Raw genomic sequence first — 17,068 nt, 5'->3', positions numbered from 1 at the left:
CTACAAGCTGGCGAGCTCTATTACACATTAACTCAAAACATGTATTCACATTTAAACAAGTAAACATGGTGTCATTTCTCCTTTCTGATGTAGGATCCTTTTGTCAAATCAGGGGTTTCCTTTTGAACATGATCCAAATACGGATGTGACAGGATTTGAAATATGTCGACGTACAATACCCAGGAAGTTCCTATTTTGTGACCAATAAAATTGTGTTTGATTTTACAAGGGAGGTTTCCTGACCTCAGTGGGACTTCCTGGATAAATAAAAAGGTTAAAAAAAATATATATATTATATTGTGGTGGACAACATACTTGTGTCTAGGATTTCCATGACCAACACTAGGACACACAAACAGAAATAACCACAACAACGGCATTTTGTGCAAAGAATGCTTCTACTGCACTTGGTTTACTGAACAGTTAAATACATTTGAATGAGAGGAATCTAGTCCATCACAGATCGAAGGGTTCATTTATCATTGTCTAAAATTAACTACAAATGGATAGCAACTGTTGCAAGGCTACAATCATCCCGTTTTCTCTCACAGAACGAAATATAGGCACAGAAAGAAACTGATCAGAAAACCCCATTGACGGAACATTTTTTTTCTTCTCTTATCGGTAAAAGCTTCCCCTAGAATGAACTCAAAAGACAACTCTTTAAACTGACTTGTCATATTGCACAATTTGGACAACCTTTTCATCCCATAACCACATGCTCTGTCCTGCCCGTTGCATAGCCTTGACTACATCTCCACCCAACTCACTAGGCAGAAATGACGCTAACCCCTCGTGTCTCAATAGAACAATGATATTTTGCGAAATGTCCCTTGATTATCGCCATTCTGTTGAGAAACAACCCATTTTCCTCTGATATGAGGCCAACAAGGGCAATCTCAACTTGCACTAATCTCTCATTCGGAATCATATAAGGTATCATTCAAAATAAAAGCTCTCTGGTCAGATTGTTCTCAGTTCAAACAGCTGAGGACGAAGACGTCGACCACAGCTGTCAATGACTACTGATCCTTCCCTGACCGTGTATGTCTATAGAGTTACAATGTGAAAACCTCTCGACTTGTGTTTATACCCTGTCCATGTTAGTACCTTGTTCAGCTAGTTCCAGAAAAGGGGAAGCATGATGCATGTCAGGTCCATCTGAGTACAGGAAAACAATGTTTGTCTTTAGACCCTAGCACAAACAACTAGCATCACAGTAGCATTTTTACAAGCCAGTTATTTAGTCTCCCGTGAGCTATGGAATAGAGCAGCCGTGGAAGGTTTTTAACATTGTGCAGCTTTATCATAATCTCCTGAAGGTTTTGAAACAAGAACATTGATGAAAGATAAAATATTAATCCTAAATATATTTTTCTACAAAATTAAATGCCCCCCAGGGTCCAATATATGATTTTTCTTCATAACTATCCAGTCGGGCAGCTGAATGGTAGATCGCAATGACAAATGTAATGGAGATGGGTTCGGCTGGGTACAATGGCTTTACCCCGAAGCTGTTCAACATCGCCTGGTATTATCTTGTGCCAGTCTGGGGCAAAGATCTGTGTGTTTGAGCTTGAAATGGGCCTCAGTCAGCTGACACCATGAACCAGAAAACTTCCTTGTGATGAAGCGCATTTCTTTTTTACAGTCACATGCTCCTCTTTTGGAATACAGTCTAAGGGGCCATGGGAACAAATATTGACTTAAATAATTTTGTTTGAAGACCATGAAACGGGTGTTTAAGGCAATGGCTGAGCCTTCAGGTTGATTCTGTTTAATGTGCACATCACATAGTGAAGCGATTCTAATGTGAAAGACAAATACAAAACATGGTGATGAGAGAATTGGTTGGCTAGCAGTACACAGAAAAGCTCCCAGGGGCGGACCAATGACGCAGTTTCACTCAAAAGGGGTTAAGATGAGAGATACCGCAATGATGGCCGCTCTTCTTCAGCTCAAGAAGTACGGGGAGCAACTGCCAATCGTCATAAGAGAAACGGACGAGGAAAAAAAAATCTGAACAAGAGCAAGCAGGTCTGCTTAACACTCCAAAGTGGATGAAAACTCCATTTCCCATGATGCTCCACTCAGGGCTAGCGCTAGCTTGTGGAGCCGGTTGCCAGTTACGACTACAACCTCCAAACTGGAGGAGTTGAGCGCCTGTGAAAAAGTGGTGCGTGACTAAGTATCTACACAAACCACAGCAACATTACTAGCCTACAGTTCTGAAAGAAAAATGACCAACTCGGACACTAGAGCAACTCAGAAACACAGGGTTGTATTTTTCTTTTTCTGGGTTCGAGGACCAGATGGAATGAATGACTAGGATACGAGTATGTGTTACAGCCTTGTGATGACTGGTATGGTAGTCCACTGTGCTCTCAAAAAGAAAATGCATAGAGCACACTGCCATTTCCAAAGCCCGTGGAAACACCTAACCAAAAGAAACATCCTTTAAGGAATTGTACATCAACGCAATAGGATTGCCGCCTCTCTATTTTACAAATCAACTTTCAAATCATAAACAAACACAAATATCACATGGCAAAATGTCATGGTAGCCTTTCCCGAACGATTCCACAACTTTGCAGCAAAGTTGGTGTATCACACATAATTTGAGCAAAAACTCTGCGACGGATGGAAAAAGTCACTGTCCCACTAAGGATGGGGAAACTAAAAGCAAAACAAAATTGTAGCAGAGATTCTAGAGAGTGGAGGGGGGCGCCTTTTCTTAGCTTTCCATCCCTCGCTTCTCCTTGGTGTCGTAAGAATGAGATTACAGTAATATAGCCACGGCGGCAATCTTGCGGTGTTGGAAGAGGAATTGAGGGGGGAGAAGACATGTTGCCTCTGCGTGTGGGAGCATACGTGAGTTGGAGTAGGGGGGCTCAGGACGGAGTGGGGCTGGGGGGTTCCTCTGTCTTGGGCTCCCTGTCTGTGGGGCTTTGCCCAGGGCTCTCTGGCTCCCCAGCCCCTGCCCTACTGCAGTCTGTGTGTGGAGGAGGAGAAGGAGGAAGGAGGAAGGGACTGACACTAGAGAGGCTAGTCTCTGCTTCCTGATGTCCTCCTATTGGAGGAGAGGGAGGAAGAGGCGGGCCTAAGCCAGCTGCACTGCTGCTGCAGGCCCCTACGGTTTTGATTTCCACTGGAACCAAACTGGGATTGAGGCCATCTGTACCCTCTCCTCCTCCACCCCCACCCCCATTCGAATCTCCGCCACCACGCTGAGGCCCGCCTCAGAAACCATGACCCCCCCCACCTCTTCGGTCTCCCCCAGCAACCCCCCTTCCGTGCTCTCCAGCTGGGGAGCCAAGGAGGAGGACAGGGCCTCCGGGATGATGGCCGCTGTCTCCGCCATCCAGTCCAGCTCCGTCGTCATCGTCAACTCTTCCCGGGCCCCTTCTAACGTAGCGCTGCTGGCCATGCTGTTAGACTGGAAAGCCTGGGTCGCTGTACCTTGGGCCTGGGCCGCTGAAGCCGCCTGGGGCTCGTCTGGCAGTTGGACCTGGCCATTGGCTGCCCCCCCCCGGGCTGGAGCCGCTCCTCCAGCTGCAGCTGCTGCGGTGGTGTTGTTGTTAAGGTTGTCCTGCAAGGCCGTCTGGTTTCCCCCCTGGCCCGCCTGCTGGTTCTGCAGCAGCATCTCCTGGATGCGGATCTGCTGCAGGATGGCCGGTAGCTCGTAGTGGTGGAAGAAGTAGATCATGGAGTGCTAGGGATGGAGGGATGAAGAGGTACAGGGGTTTAAATAAGTCTGTTTTTAAGTAATGGAGTTAGAATCTGGGCCTGGAGGCTGGAAGGCTACAAATTCCAACAAGAGCTATGGCTGGCATGACTTCAGGGGTGGGATCTCAAATCACAGGCGAATCGCTACATTGGCTAAAATGTAGCCTAGGATGCTAATCTCTTTGGGACAGCCACTAGCATGAGGGCTGAAACCTTAGCATCATGCACAGTCGCTACTACAGAGAAATTGATTTATTCAGGAAATTTCTTTAAAATTGGGTTAAAAAAACCCACTCTAACCCAATATGATTTTCATTGCTATTTACTAAAACAAACACAGTTCTATGTTTTCTTAGATTACAGTAAAATGTAATGAGTAATAAGCCGGAATAACAGCACAATAACATAAATCACTTTCCCGCTCAACGTACTGAATAAATGAAGTGTGTAGGTCCCTTGAAACAAATGCAAAGCCTATAGTGTTTCCTACTCAAAACACTGGAGGAGTGTGTGGGCTAGTACACTAGTTTGGGAGTGTCTTTTCTCTATATTTGTTTTAAATATATGTTTTTAAATGTCCACAATTTATTTGAATTTCATTTAATCCAACTCCTCCTTTCCTTCCCTGCCGTGTCTCACTTGTATGAAGAGCCAGGAGGTGACCAGAGCCAGGCTGCTGTACTGGCCGTTGAAGCGGTAGTGGTAGGCGTAGAACGCAAAGTGATACAGATAGAAGAACCTGCGGGAGACACAGAGACAACCTCTTTAGAGAGTAGCTGAAAATACCAGCATCACACTGGACTGACTTGACTGTGGAATGGAAGGACTGCCTGGAACTGGAGGGACAAAGTGATCAGTTGTTTGCTGAAGTCATAGAAATGCGCCAAATTAGTTCCCTTCTCGTCAACCCATCCCCATTTTATGAGATATTGGAGGGTATGCACGGCTTACTCCAGCCAACGGCATTTGCTGGTGTTGTCGTGTTGGACTCACCTCAGCCAATGACGTTTGCTGGTGTTGGTGTGGCAGCAGATGGCGTCGTACTGGTCGGCCAGCCACACGATGAGGATGATGTAGAAGGCGGTGGTGGTGTCGTTGAAGAACTCCGACATGATGGCCTCCATGCCTGGTAGAAAGGGAAAGCTTCTTCTTACCCACTGTTCATTCGTAAATAAAATCATTTTAAAAAAACAAGACCCAGCTTGTTGCATGGTGGCTCAAACGGCGAGACACTCTTACCCACGAGAGCCAGGATGACGGTGAGCAGAGGGGCTGCTGGGAAGGCGATGGTCATGTTCATTTCCAACATCTGCAGCAGATCCACTGGTGAAACGGAGAGGGTGAAAGGTGAGCGAGCTTGGCGTAAGGACAAAGAGACGTGCGGCACGGAGTGTGTCTTTCAAGGCTACTAGCGGGGTCTGTGTTTGTGTGTGTGTGTGTGTGTTCTCACCGATGAAGACGAAGATCTGGTGGTGGGAGTAGCGCAGCAGCATAGACACCGACAGGGTCTGCAGATACAGAGGAAAACAACAATTAAACTTTCAATGGAATGCCTCGTTCTTACTTTTTTTGGTGAAACATTCAATAAGGAACCCGAATAAAGGCTTAAAATGGGCTAAATTGAACACATGGGACGTTTTTTTTTTTTTAAGTAGGATTTTGAACACTTGGGATTTTGAACAAATGGGTGTGTGGAGACTGACACTTACGAATATTACCATGATGACAAAGGCAGCCAGATAGGAGGTGCGGGCCATCCACATGCTGACAAATCGGTAGTGTTCCCCTGACACCACGTTCCTGAGGAAGCCTGTTCTCACACACACATACAGACATAGTACCGATCAGACACGCACTCACACACAGTTTTGCATACCACTAAGGAAAGACACACGCAGGAGAAACAGACCTCCGCCCTTAACCACCGTGTACCTTTATTCTCCTCGTTCTCGGCCAGGGCCTTGACGCTGGACATCAGGATGTCATCGTAGCCCAGGAACTCATCCAGGAGGAAGCGGCTGAAGCCGTCCCCAAAGCACTGGTCCTTCATTGGGTCTGCATGCGCACACAGGCACGGGATTAGGTTATGAAGCCTCACACAGACAGCACCTCCTGTCCTCAGAACACTGCGTCTGTGCTACTTCAACCAGGCTTTTTAGTGTGCCTGAGTACGATGTTGAGTGAAGTGTTTTGCTGGTGATACTTTGATTGCGCTTGCCTTTAAAGCTCTGGATAAGAGCGTCTGCTAAAATGCTAATGTGAAAGTTAGCCGTGGGCGCGCAACAAAGGCTGGTCAGAGCGCTTTCAGCTTTGAGTTTCGTTAAGATGACTGCTTAATAAAGCACCATTGTTTTGGCCAATATGACCTATGGCCCAAATACTAAAATATTGCAAAATAAAAGTCAGCAGCGAGCTCGCTCCTGTCCATCTTAGCCACCAGAGGATGAATACATCAGCATGCTCATCGGTAACTACTGATATAACCAACTACTGCTGCTGCTCATTGGTAACTACTGATATAACCAACTACTGCTGCTGCTCATTGGTAACTACTGATATAACCAACTACTGCTGCTGCTCATTGGTAACTACTTATAACAACCTACTGCTGCTCATTGTTAACTACTTATGTAACCAACTACTGCTGCTGCTCATTGGTAACTACTGATATAACGACCTACTGCTGCTGCTCATTGGTAACTACTGATATAACCAACTACTGCTGCTGCTCATTGGTAACTACTGATATAACAACCTACTGCTGCTCATTGGTAACTACTGATCTAACCAACTACTGCTGCTGCTCATTGGTAACTACTGATATAACGACCTACTGCTGCTGCTCATTGGTAACTACTTATATAACCAACTACTGCTGCTGCTCATTGGTAACTACTTATATAACCAACTACTGCTGCTGCTGCTCATCTGTAACTACTGATATAACCAACTACTGCTCATCGGTAACTACTGATCTAACCAACTACTGCTGCTGCTCATTGGTAACTACTGATATAACGACCTACTGCTGCTGCTCATTGGTAACTACTGATATAACCAACTACTGCTGCTGCTCATTGGTAACTACTGATATAACCAACTACTGCTGCTGCTCATCTGTAACTACTGATATAACCAACTACTGCTGCTGCTCATTGGTAACTACGGATATAACCAACTACTGCTGCTGCTCATCATACTGATAAACTACTGATAACTACTGATATAACCAACTACTGCTGCTGCTCATCGGTAACTACTGATATAACCAACTACTGCTGCTGCTCATTGGTAACTACTGATATAACCAACTACTGCTGCTGCTCATCGCTACTGATATAACCAACTACTGCTGCTGCTCATTGGTAACTACTGATATAACCAACTACTGCTGCTCATTGGTAACTAACCAACTGCTGCTGCTCATTGGTAACTACTGATATAACCAACTACTGCTGCTGCTCATTGGTAACTACTGATATAACCAACTACTGCTGCTGCTCATTGGTAACTACTGATATAACCAACTACTGCTGCTGCTCATTGGTAACTACTGATATAACCAACTACTGCTGCTGCTCATTGGTAACTACTGATATAACCAACTACTGCTGCTGCTCATCTGTAACTACTGATATAACCAACTACTGCTGCTGCTCATTGGTAACTACGGATATAACCAACTACTGCTGCTCATTGGTAACTACTGATATAACCAACTGCTGCTGCTCATTGGTAACTACTGATATAACCAACTACTGCTGCTGCTCATCTGTAACTACTGATATAACCAACTACTGCTGCTGCTCATCTGTAACTACTGATATAACCAACTACTGCTGCTGCTCATCTGTAACTACTGATATAACCAACTACTGCTGCTGCTCATCGGTAACTACTGATATAACCAACTACTGCTCATTGGCAAGCTAACTTGCAAGTCAGTGGTCATAGTTCCTATCACTTTAGCAACATCACTGTTTGTGACACATGCTATGGCATGCTTTTGAGTTTAGACAGGCTTAATAACACCGCTCATCTAGCTAAGACCATTCATGAGATCTGTGATCATGTGTTATGTCATGCTTATGACAGTGTTAAGTAGGCTTTATAACCACTTACCCAGCGTGACGACCATGACGGGGATGTTGAGGCGTTGCCGGGTGGTCTGGGACAAGCGAAGGAAGCCGTACTCCAGAGAGTACTCAACTATGTACTCCTCCTGAGGCCACACTGACGACACACAGAGAGAGAAACACACTTATAGGTAAGCAGTGCAGCTTACCACACCAACAAAGCACACATACAGCAACCCACCAACCCCACAGCACACACACTCTTGCATTGCATTAGAACAACTCATATTTAAACTAGTTAGAGCCCACCTAAAATGGCAAAACATTGACAGAAACACATTGCCAAGACTTAATTAAAAGCAAATTAGGGAAAGGAGGAGTCAGACTTACAGCAATAAAACGCAAAACATGCACATAAGAAATGTTATGCAAAGGCCATTTAGAATTGTTAAAGCCAATGTCAGGGCACACAGACACGACACAAACAGGGCCTAAACTAAAGTCTGGAGCCTGGCTCTTGACTGCTTCTGGTGGAGTGAGCTGCAAAAGGTCAGATCAACACAGTCTTCGTCTTGGCATAGCCCACTGCAGGGCCCACTGCAGGAAATGCGATTGCATCATGGCCACAGTCAGATTCAAACAGTCGGATTCAAACAGTCTGATCCATCAAAACAACAGCTACAGGAAGTCGTTGAGGTGGCAGAAGACAAGGGAACACATTTTTTGTAAAGGAATCATGCCAGAAGGGGGTGACCAAGGACAAGAAGATGGCCGGAAGGGAGCTAGCTTGCAGGAAGAGGGAATGAGGAAGAAAGGAGCGGTGAGAAGAGAGGATTCTCACTCACTAGGGGTGTAAACAGGTAGGTAGGTAGGGTTGGGTGGGGGTGGGGGGGTTGAGTTTACCTGCTCGTGTTAGCATCTCAATCTCGGAGACTGTCTCCCTCAGCGGCTGCATACCTTTAGTGGGCGACTGGCTGAAGGAGAGGTCCTGGCTGTCGTTGAGGCCCCCTCCCCCAAGGCCGATGCCGCTCAGCGAGGGCTTCAGCCGCGGCTCGATGTCTAGCTCAAACTGACAGCGAGAAAAGAGAAAAAGACTTGAGTAGTCACACCCCTTGACTTTTTGCTAATTGTTGTCGTTTTATAGCCTGAATTTAAAATGGATTCAATTGAGATGTGTCACTGGCTTACACACAATACCCCATAATGTCAAAGTAGAAATATGTTTAAACATTTCTACAAATTAATAAAAAAATTAAAACGGAAATGTCTTGAGTCAATAAAGTCAACCTCAGTTATGGCAAACCTTTGAGACAGACATTGAATATCCCTTTGAGCATGGTGAAGTTATTAATTACACTTTGGATGGTGTATCAATACACCCAGTCACTATAAAGACACAGGCGTCCTTTCTAACTCAGTGGCCGGAGAGGAAGGACACCGTTCAGGGATTTCGCTAAAGTTTAATGGATGTGAAAGGATAAAACTGAGGATGGATCAACAACATTGTAGTTACTCCACAATATGAACCTAAATGATGGAGTGAAAAGGAAGCCTGTACAGAATACATATATTCAAAAACATGCATCCTGTTTGCAATAAAGCACTAAAGTAAAACTGCTAAAAATGTGGCCCAAAAAATGTACTTTATGTCCTGAACACAAGCCTTACATTTAGGGCAAATCCATCATATCACTCAGTACCACTTCATATTTTCAAGCATGACAGTGGCTGCATCATGTTATGGGTATGTTTGTCATCAACAAGGACGAGGTCGTTTCTTTAGGATAAAAAGCAACGGAATAGAGCTAAGCACAGGAAAAATCCTAGAGGAAAACCTGGTTCAGTCTGCTTTCCAACAGACACTGGGAGACAAATTCACCTTTCAGCAGGACAATAACCTAAAACACATGGCCAAACACACTAGAGTTGCCTACTAAGATGACATTGAGTGGCGTAGTTTGAGTTGACTTAAAATAGTCTTGAAAATCTATGGCCAAACTTGAAAATGGCTGTCTAGCGATGATCAATAACCAACTTGACAAAGTTTGAAGAATTTAAAAAATAATAAATGTGCAAATATTGTACAATCCAGGTGTGGAAAGCGCTTAGAGACTTACCAAAGACTCATAGCTGTAATCACTGCCAAAGGTGATTCAAACATGTATAGGACTCGTGTGAATACTTAAGTAAATTAGATATTTCTATATTTTATTTTCAATACATTTGATATAGTGTGTGTAGATGGGTGAGAAAAACAAATGTAATCCATTTTGAATTCAGGCTGTAACACAAAATGTGGAATAATACTTTCTGAAGGCACTGTGTGAACAATGCAAGGTCATTGTATGGTCATTATTGTGGACAGGGGCACGCGGTAGCAGGATCATTGGTGTCTCTGCCTTTAGCCTTCCTCTCAAGCCCCCATCCCTGCTTCCCTCCCTCTCTCTCTCTCACCCTCACCTGCACAGAGCTGTTGTCAAACATCTCCAGGGTCATCTCCTCCTCATCGTCGTCCTCCTCGTGGTGCAGCGCGGCCAGGCCCAGCCCTCCCTCTCCCTCCCCCGCTGGTTCCTTGACCAGGCCCTGGAAGCCATCCGTGTCGTAGAACTGCAAGAAGATGGGCGCACGCGACGAGTTGCGCTGGATCTCCACGCGCAGGATGCCGTCACGCGGCCACTTCTCCCGCACGTGCTCCAGGCAGTTGATGGGCGAGCGGGAGAAGGCGATGTGGATGTAGGCCAGGATGAAGAGCACAAACAGGGCCTGGTAGAGGTAGAGAGAGGTAGAGCAAGAGAGAGGTAGAGAGCATTAAACTATGGCAGATTGTCTAGGGCGATATTGGTATTTACAGATGTTTAATTGGGGGTCGATAGTTACGTATCGCATTATATAGATACTTTGATAGGTAGCGTTAGTCAGCTGTACCTGCATCAAAGGTCTGGTATTTTTCATTTTATAGCTTGTTCTCCATCTTTTATTTTTTATTTTTAAGTGAGCAAACATGTTTTCAACTCATTTTCTCTTGCTCTGTCATCTCTGCAGCAGACATATAGTGAGTAACATGTTTGGAATATCGAATCGTAATACATATAGGATCATGGGAATCGCGATACATATCGTATCGGCACCTAAGTATCATGATAATATCGTATTGTGAGGTCACTGGCAATGCCCTAGTTTAAGGGACGTATTTTTGTATATGTTTCCCCTCCTGAAACACTGATAATGTTGATGACAATCACATTGCCAGAAACAAAAGATAGTTCACATATGTGCAAGGTTTGAGGAGTAGCAGAAAGAGATCCTGTCGGGATCGGGGTCAATTGCTTTTCAACATTTTCCCCCAACCCTGAATCCTATACATCAAATGGTGGAGAAATAGCCTAACTTGGTCCTGGGGTTCCCCCTGGGTGCACATTTTGGTTTTTGTAAATGCACTACACAGCTGATTCAAATAACCAACACATCACAAAGCTTTGATTATTTGAATCAGCTGTGTCCCCAGGGGGGGCCCAAGGACCAAGTTTGGGAAACCCTGGCCTAAATGACCGTCACAGAGGCTGCTTAGTGAAGGTGCCCACTACAAAAGGTGCAGTAGGATAGATTCCTACAGACAGCAGTCAGCTGAGGAGAAACGTGAGGTGCTAGAGAGCCTGGTCTATTTAGAATGATCCTCTTCATCAGGAAGACAACACTCAGAACATCAAAAAGATACTAAAGCTAAAGTGCTAAAGTGTCAGTGAAACCAGAGACAGATAGGGGACGTGCCATTTTGTTTCCCATCCATCGCATCCCAACAAGTAGTGGCAGGCAGGTGCCTCTGAAAATGGCTGTCCAGCTCTCTTCTCCTCTGTCCTTCCCTCTCTCTCTCTTCCCCCTTCTTTCTGCTTCAGAGCGTCGCTCTTCTCTCTTGTCTGGTAACGGACTCAGGCAGGCGGATTCCCACTGTCAGTTAGCTTGTGTGGAGGCCTGGTACATAATGTACACACACACACGGAGCGCCAAGTCTAGGTCCAAAAGGCTTCTTAACAGCTTCTACCTGCAAGCCATAAGACTCTTGAACAATTCATCAAATGGCTCCCCGGACTATTTGATTGTCCCCACCCCCCATTTTTACACTGCTGTTACTCTCTGTTTATTATCCATGCCGAGTCACTTTGCCTCTACCTACCATGTACATATTACCTCGACTAACTGGTTCCCCTTCACATTGACTCTGAACCGGATCCCCGTGTATAGCCTCGCTACTGTTATTTTATTGTTGATCCTTAAATATTTGTGTGTTTTTTTTTATATACACATCTTAAAACTGCATTGTTGGTTAAGGGCTTGTATGTGACAAAAACAATTTGATTCGACTTTTGATTTGATACAAACATTAACAATACCTTCCTAATATTGAGTTGCACCACCACCCCAATCCCCACACAGCAGCGTTGTAGTTCTTGACACATTCAAACCGGTGGGCCTGGCTCCTACCATACCCGTTCAAAGGCACTTCAATCTTTTGTCTTGCCCATTCACCCTCTAAATGGCACACACACACACACACAATCCATGTCTCAATTGTCTCAAGGCTTAAAAATCATTCTTTATCCTGTATCCTCACCTTCATCTAAAGTGATTGAAGTGGATTTAAAATGGTGACATCAATAAGGGATCATATCTTTCACCTGGTCAGACTGTCATGTAAAGAGCAGGTGTTCTTTTTGTTTTGTACACTCAGTGTGTATGTATGCACACACACCTTGACCACATAAAAACATAATCAACAACCTCTGAGGTTTTTATCCACACAGATAAGGAAAAAAGCTAGGACAGGAGAGCTCTAATGTGATGCCTGTTAAGATGACTCACCAGTGACTAGACTGAGTTGAGGGTCACTGCAATTATAACCCCCTGAAAATGCCTGTCTTTGGTGTTATGCTGCCTGCAACCTTCATGCAGAGCTGATGAGGATGAGTGTGCATTTTGGTCAATGTGTTCCTGTATGCCCGGAGTTGCACAAGCAAAGGCTTTCCCGGGTTTAAGCCTAATCACAGTTCGGAAAGGCCGGCCCTACTGCAATGTTGAAACTCGTATTAATTACTGGCTATGATAATATATTGTGTAGAATAGATGTGTCAATCATTGACTCTGTTGATGACGAGGATGTGGCTAGAACTAATACATTTGACATGTACAACCTTCCCACCTAATGCCAAGGTTTTTCTTGGTTGTTGTTGTGCTGAATCAACACATTCCAATGCGCCAGTGTGATGTGCCAGAGATAAATACGTACATGATGTGTTTATTTGGTCAGAATCTGATACAATCAAGCGCCAATTGTGGAGGTTGATTATTTATGTTCTACTCAACTGTAAGATCTAAGGCGCACACTATTCCACACATCAAAACAGAGGCAGCAGCAGTAGTAGCAGCAGCAGAACCACTCCAAACAAATTCGGAATTTGGACTGTGGCATGATCACAGGATGCAAAGAACGGAGAGGGCACGCTGCACAGACCCATTCACGTCCCACTTTTGGCAGGTCGAGTTGAGGTTCAACAAACTATACTATATAGTTGGGCGAGAAACTAACCAGCCAGTTCTACCCCCTCTTGTTTGAATGTTACACAAAGATGGTTTCTCATTGTTCATGAGAAACTGCTGTTTTGTTGAGGCACTGTTTGGAGATATGGTGGTGGGGGGGGGTTAAGATAAGTAGTCTTCTGCCATTGACACGTGCATTCTGTACCACCTGTGCATTTTCTGAAGGGGGGGGGTGTTGTACTCCATGCACACCTTTACTGTTTACCATTTTCTGTAGGTGCCCTTAGCAACACGGGTGTATTTACAATTTACATCCACTGTAGAGAGACATACTGTCAGTGAGTAGCACACAAACAGTCTGGGGGTTCCACGGAAACAGTACATGGGAAGTCCGAAACGAAATACAATTTCATTTCAACTTACTGTTCCAGTCGGCAGGACTGTTGGTCATTATGAATTTGAGACAAAATATCTAAAAGGATTGTATTATTAAACATACTTTCCAAACCTGGGTCTGTTGTAGACCTGCTTACCTAATGTCAAAATAAAAAAGTCCTGCGCGTGCACCATTATGTGGACAAAAAGGAATAACCTGTGGGGTACTTTGACATGAGGTAAGCAGAGATGAATTGGGTCTACAACAGACCCACGTTTGGAAACTGTTTAAGAAGATCCATGAAGCTCAGATTCCACACCCATTGGCACAGTAAATTGAAATGGAATGGGATTTAACTTCTGGCTTCCCACTGACTTTTTGTGCAACTCAATACAATTGAAAGCAATGCTAGTGTATGTAATAGAACCGCGCTGCTAAAAGCACCTACATTTTCTGTAATCATTGGAAGAAGTTACCCCCTGAGAAGCAGCAATCACACATGTACAAAACCAATTTGAAGCAAATTAACCTACCGTTCGTTTTTGTTAGCCGATTCTTGACATTGTAGCCTACATGAAGGTAAAATAGTGAGAGGAACGTCTTACCTTCAATAGGACAAAGAACTCGAAGATTCTTCTGAAAGATGGTGGAAACAATCTGGCATAGGTAACTGCCATCTTGAAGAATAGGGCATGGAAAAGTCTGTCTCGAACATTGATGAGTGGGTTCTGGTTGATATTAGGGTTTCGCATTCTGTTCGCCCCGCCATTGTTATTTAGCGGAACGTTATTGTTCACGTTGCCCTGGTTTTCTGACATTGTATGTCTGGCAAGACGACTGATAGCAAGTCACTATCTCAATCCAGTTGAAACGTGGATCTATGTACGCAACTTAACCGCACTGGCACCAACAACTCCAACTGTAGGATGGTGCAAAACTGCATTAACTTAATGCAATAATGCAGCTGTCAGTTTACATAGAAAAGTCACAATTGCTAGAGGTGACCAATTTGATGTCTAGAAGGGCTGTGCGTTATATAAATTTTTCCGACATGGTCGTTGTGTATCTGGCATTCTGGCTTAACTCCCAAAGCGCCCCCACTAGCGTAGCTAACGTTAGCTAATGAGTTCCAATACAACTCAACCACTGTAGCAACCTAAAAAAAATGGCGCATACAGTAATGTTAAAATATTATTTACAAATTTCTACTGGCCGTTTTAGGGCCTTATAACTAAGCGTCAGTCACCATTCAAACCCTGGCTAATTAACTACCTGCAACATACCATTGCTAACATGCTAGTTAGCACTGGTGGTGAACAACATTCCTAGGCGAAAACATTGACGATTATGGTGATGTATATTCTTAGTATATTATGCTAACTTAGCTTGTATGCATGTCTCATTGTAATTAACCAGAAACGTCCAATAAAATAAAAATAAAACGTTTATCAAGTTGAGCTAGCACTACCCTGCTCACGCTATAGTGGCTAACGTTCAAGTTCTACGATGATAACCCGTATGTTACTTTTTAGTCGAGAGTTCGCCTCGAAAATGTCGATCTCAGTTTGCCTTTTTAGATGGACATTGAGTATGATTCCCGATGTTTTTTATTCTACCGTTTGCATTACTCTCAACCAGTTTAACTATTCCTTAGCATCAACCATTAAGCCTTGAAAACAAACAAGGCAAGTCAAGAGTTTGACAATAGTCGATTGGAGCGAGCGCCCTCTGTAGATGCAACGTCCATACACTTTATAAAAAAGGATCATACAAATATATATATATATTCAGTGTAAACAAAAATTGACAGATTAAACTGTGATTCGCTTTCGATGAAGTTGTAATCTACCAAGGAAACGCAATTTATTTTTAAAAATGTTGCAGGCAACTCAAAATAGGTCTAAATTCGCTGTCAGGGGTCCTATCGTACCATCTTTGTGTTCATGTCTATAAGGTAGCACTATTGGTATCCATATTTTGTCAAATTTACGTCAAAAGTAAAATGTTGTTGTATTTGAGCTAACCTTATCCTAATTATCATAATCTGCTGCGTATAGTTCTCGTAACCTGCTATGATTATGACAAAAGTTAATTTGACAAAAGCTGTATCTCTTCTAGCAATGACCCATATTTTGTTTGTAGTTGGATGGAGTGTATTCATTAGTAATATTCCGTTGTAAAAAGTTTTGTCAAATTAACATCAGATTTGCAAACCGTTTTGCAACGGAATACGACAACCGGGGAGGGACTTTTTGGACAATTTGTCCAATAGAAACTCTCGTTGCAAAACGTTTTACTTTTGGGAGTAAATGGTTTCCGTTGTAAAATGTTTTGCAACAGGATCTGACTAATTAATACACCCCTGATTTATTGCACAGTGCTAGATAGATGGTAAGGAAATACATTTTAAACCTCACCTACTAGTTCTATGAATAAGATATGTACGTTTAGCTTTTATTAGAAGTTCGTCGAATGTAGTTGCTTCATTGTCAGGTTCTTCAAATTTGACCATTGTTATGCCATCTAGCCAATGCTAGCTTGCTAATCAGATAAGTATTTCTATAAACCAGCTAGTTTATGCAAGCAGCTAATGCATATTAGCTAGTAAGCTTTATTACAACATATATATTTACATTTGAGTTATTTAGCAGACGCTCTTATCCAGAGCAACCTACATGAGCATATGACGGTTAGCTAACTAAGTAACCTAACGAACTAATAAGTGACGAAGTTAGAAGAATACGATTGCAAAGAAGGTGATACAAGCAAATTTGACATGCAGCTAGCTAGAATTATGTCTATTGCGTGTGTTATACCTGCAAAGTGTAGTCCACTGAAGCCACGCAAAGGGACTGATTAAATATCCATTTCTCTGATTGGACAAGGACTGAAAACGCATGCTCAATCAGTGGTCAAGTGTATGGTTGAATGATGGAGGTGGCCTATTTTTGTGAGTGGGAGAAGAGACCCAAGAGTAACCACTGTCCATCCATCCCACTGGCGTGTGCCTAGTCCTGCAGGAAACCTAGTTGCCTTTACCACAGACCTAAAAAAAAATGAAGAAGATGAGAAAGGTACACAGCTGTGCTTTTGGTACTGATCTTCTGACAGTTTTGATGTTGTGCAAAGCAAATCCCATTGCCTTATCAGTTTTGATCCTATAAACGGATATCATTTTGCATATGTAATTCAACGCCTAGTGACTTGATTAGCAGAACATGCACTGCAGCAGTTTGCTTTATTTCAGAAGTCAGTCATATGGTCCACATCATTGACACAGAGCACCAATGGGATGTGTACTAAACTTACTCTGGACATGCCGAGGTCATATCCTGTCTGGAGTGGGACCAATCAGGTG

General features: G+C 43.6%; 1 protein-coding gene across 3 annotated transcripts; it reads right to left on the bottom strand.

The window, feature by feature from the left end:
- Positions 1-376: 376 nt before the first annotated feature.
- On the bottom strand, positions 377-16,510 carry tmem259 (transmembrane protein 259). 3 transcript variants are annotated; one of them, XM_035776865.2, is made up of 11 exons: positions 14,316-16,510; positions 10,263-10,565; positions 8,760-8,871; positions 7,849-7,959; positions 5,659-5,781; positions 5,436-5,536; positions 5,177-5,234; positions 4,966-5,049; positions 4,720-4,852; positions 4,366-4,465; positions 377-3,712 (listed from the first exon to the last, which is right to left on the bottom strand). In XM_035776865.2, exons 1-11 carry the CDS (start codon positions 14,526-14,528, stop codon positions 3,131-3,133), a joined length of 1,920 nt encoding a protein of 639 aa, XP_035632758.2. In that variant the 5' UTR covers positions 14,529-16,510; the 3' UTR covers positions 377-3,130. The 3 variants fall into 3 exon arrangements, with proteins under 3 accessions (XP_035632758.2, XP_035632755.2, XP_035632766.1); XM_035776862.2 differs by having other exon boundaries at positions 8,706-8,871; positions 14,316-16,508; XM_035776873.2 differs by lacking the exons at positions 377-3,712; positions 4,366-4,465 and having other exon boundaries at positions 4,716-4,852.
- Between the last annotated feature and the right edge of the window lie 558 nt (positions 16,511-17,068).

The sequence above is a fragment of the Oncorhynchus keta genome, chromosome 1 (assembly GCF_023373465.1).
Source record: "Oncorhynchus keta strain PuntledgeMale-10-30-2019 chromosome 1, Oket_V2, whole genome shotgun sequence".
Lineage (NCBI taxonomy): Eukaryota > Metazoa > Chordata > Actinopteri > Salmoniformes > Salmonidae > Oncorhynchus > Oncorhynchus keta.
This window is presented reverse-complemented; position numbering and strand designations above follow the sequence as displayed.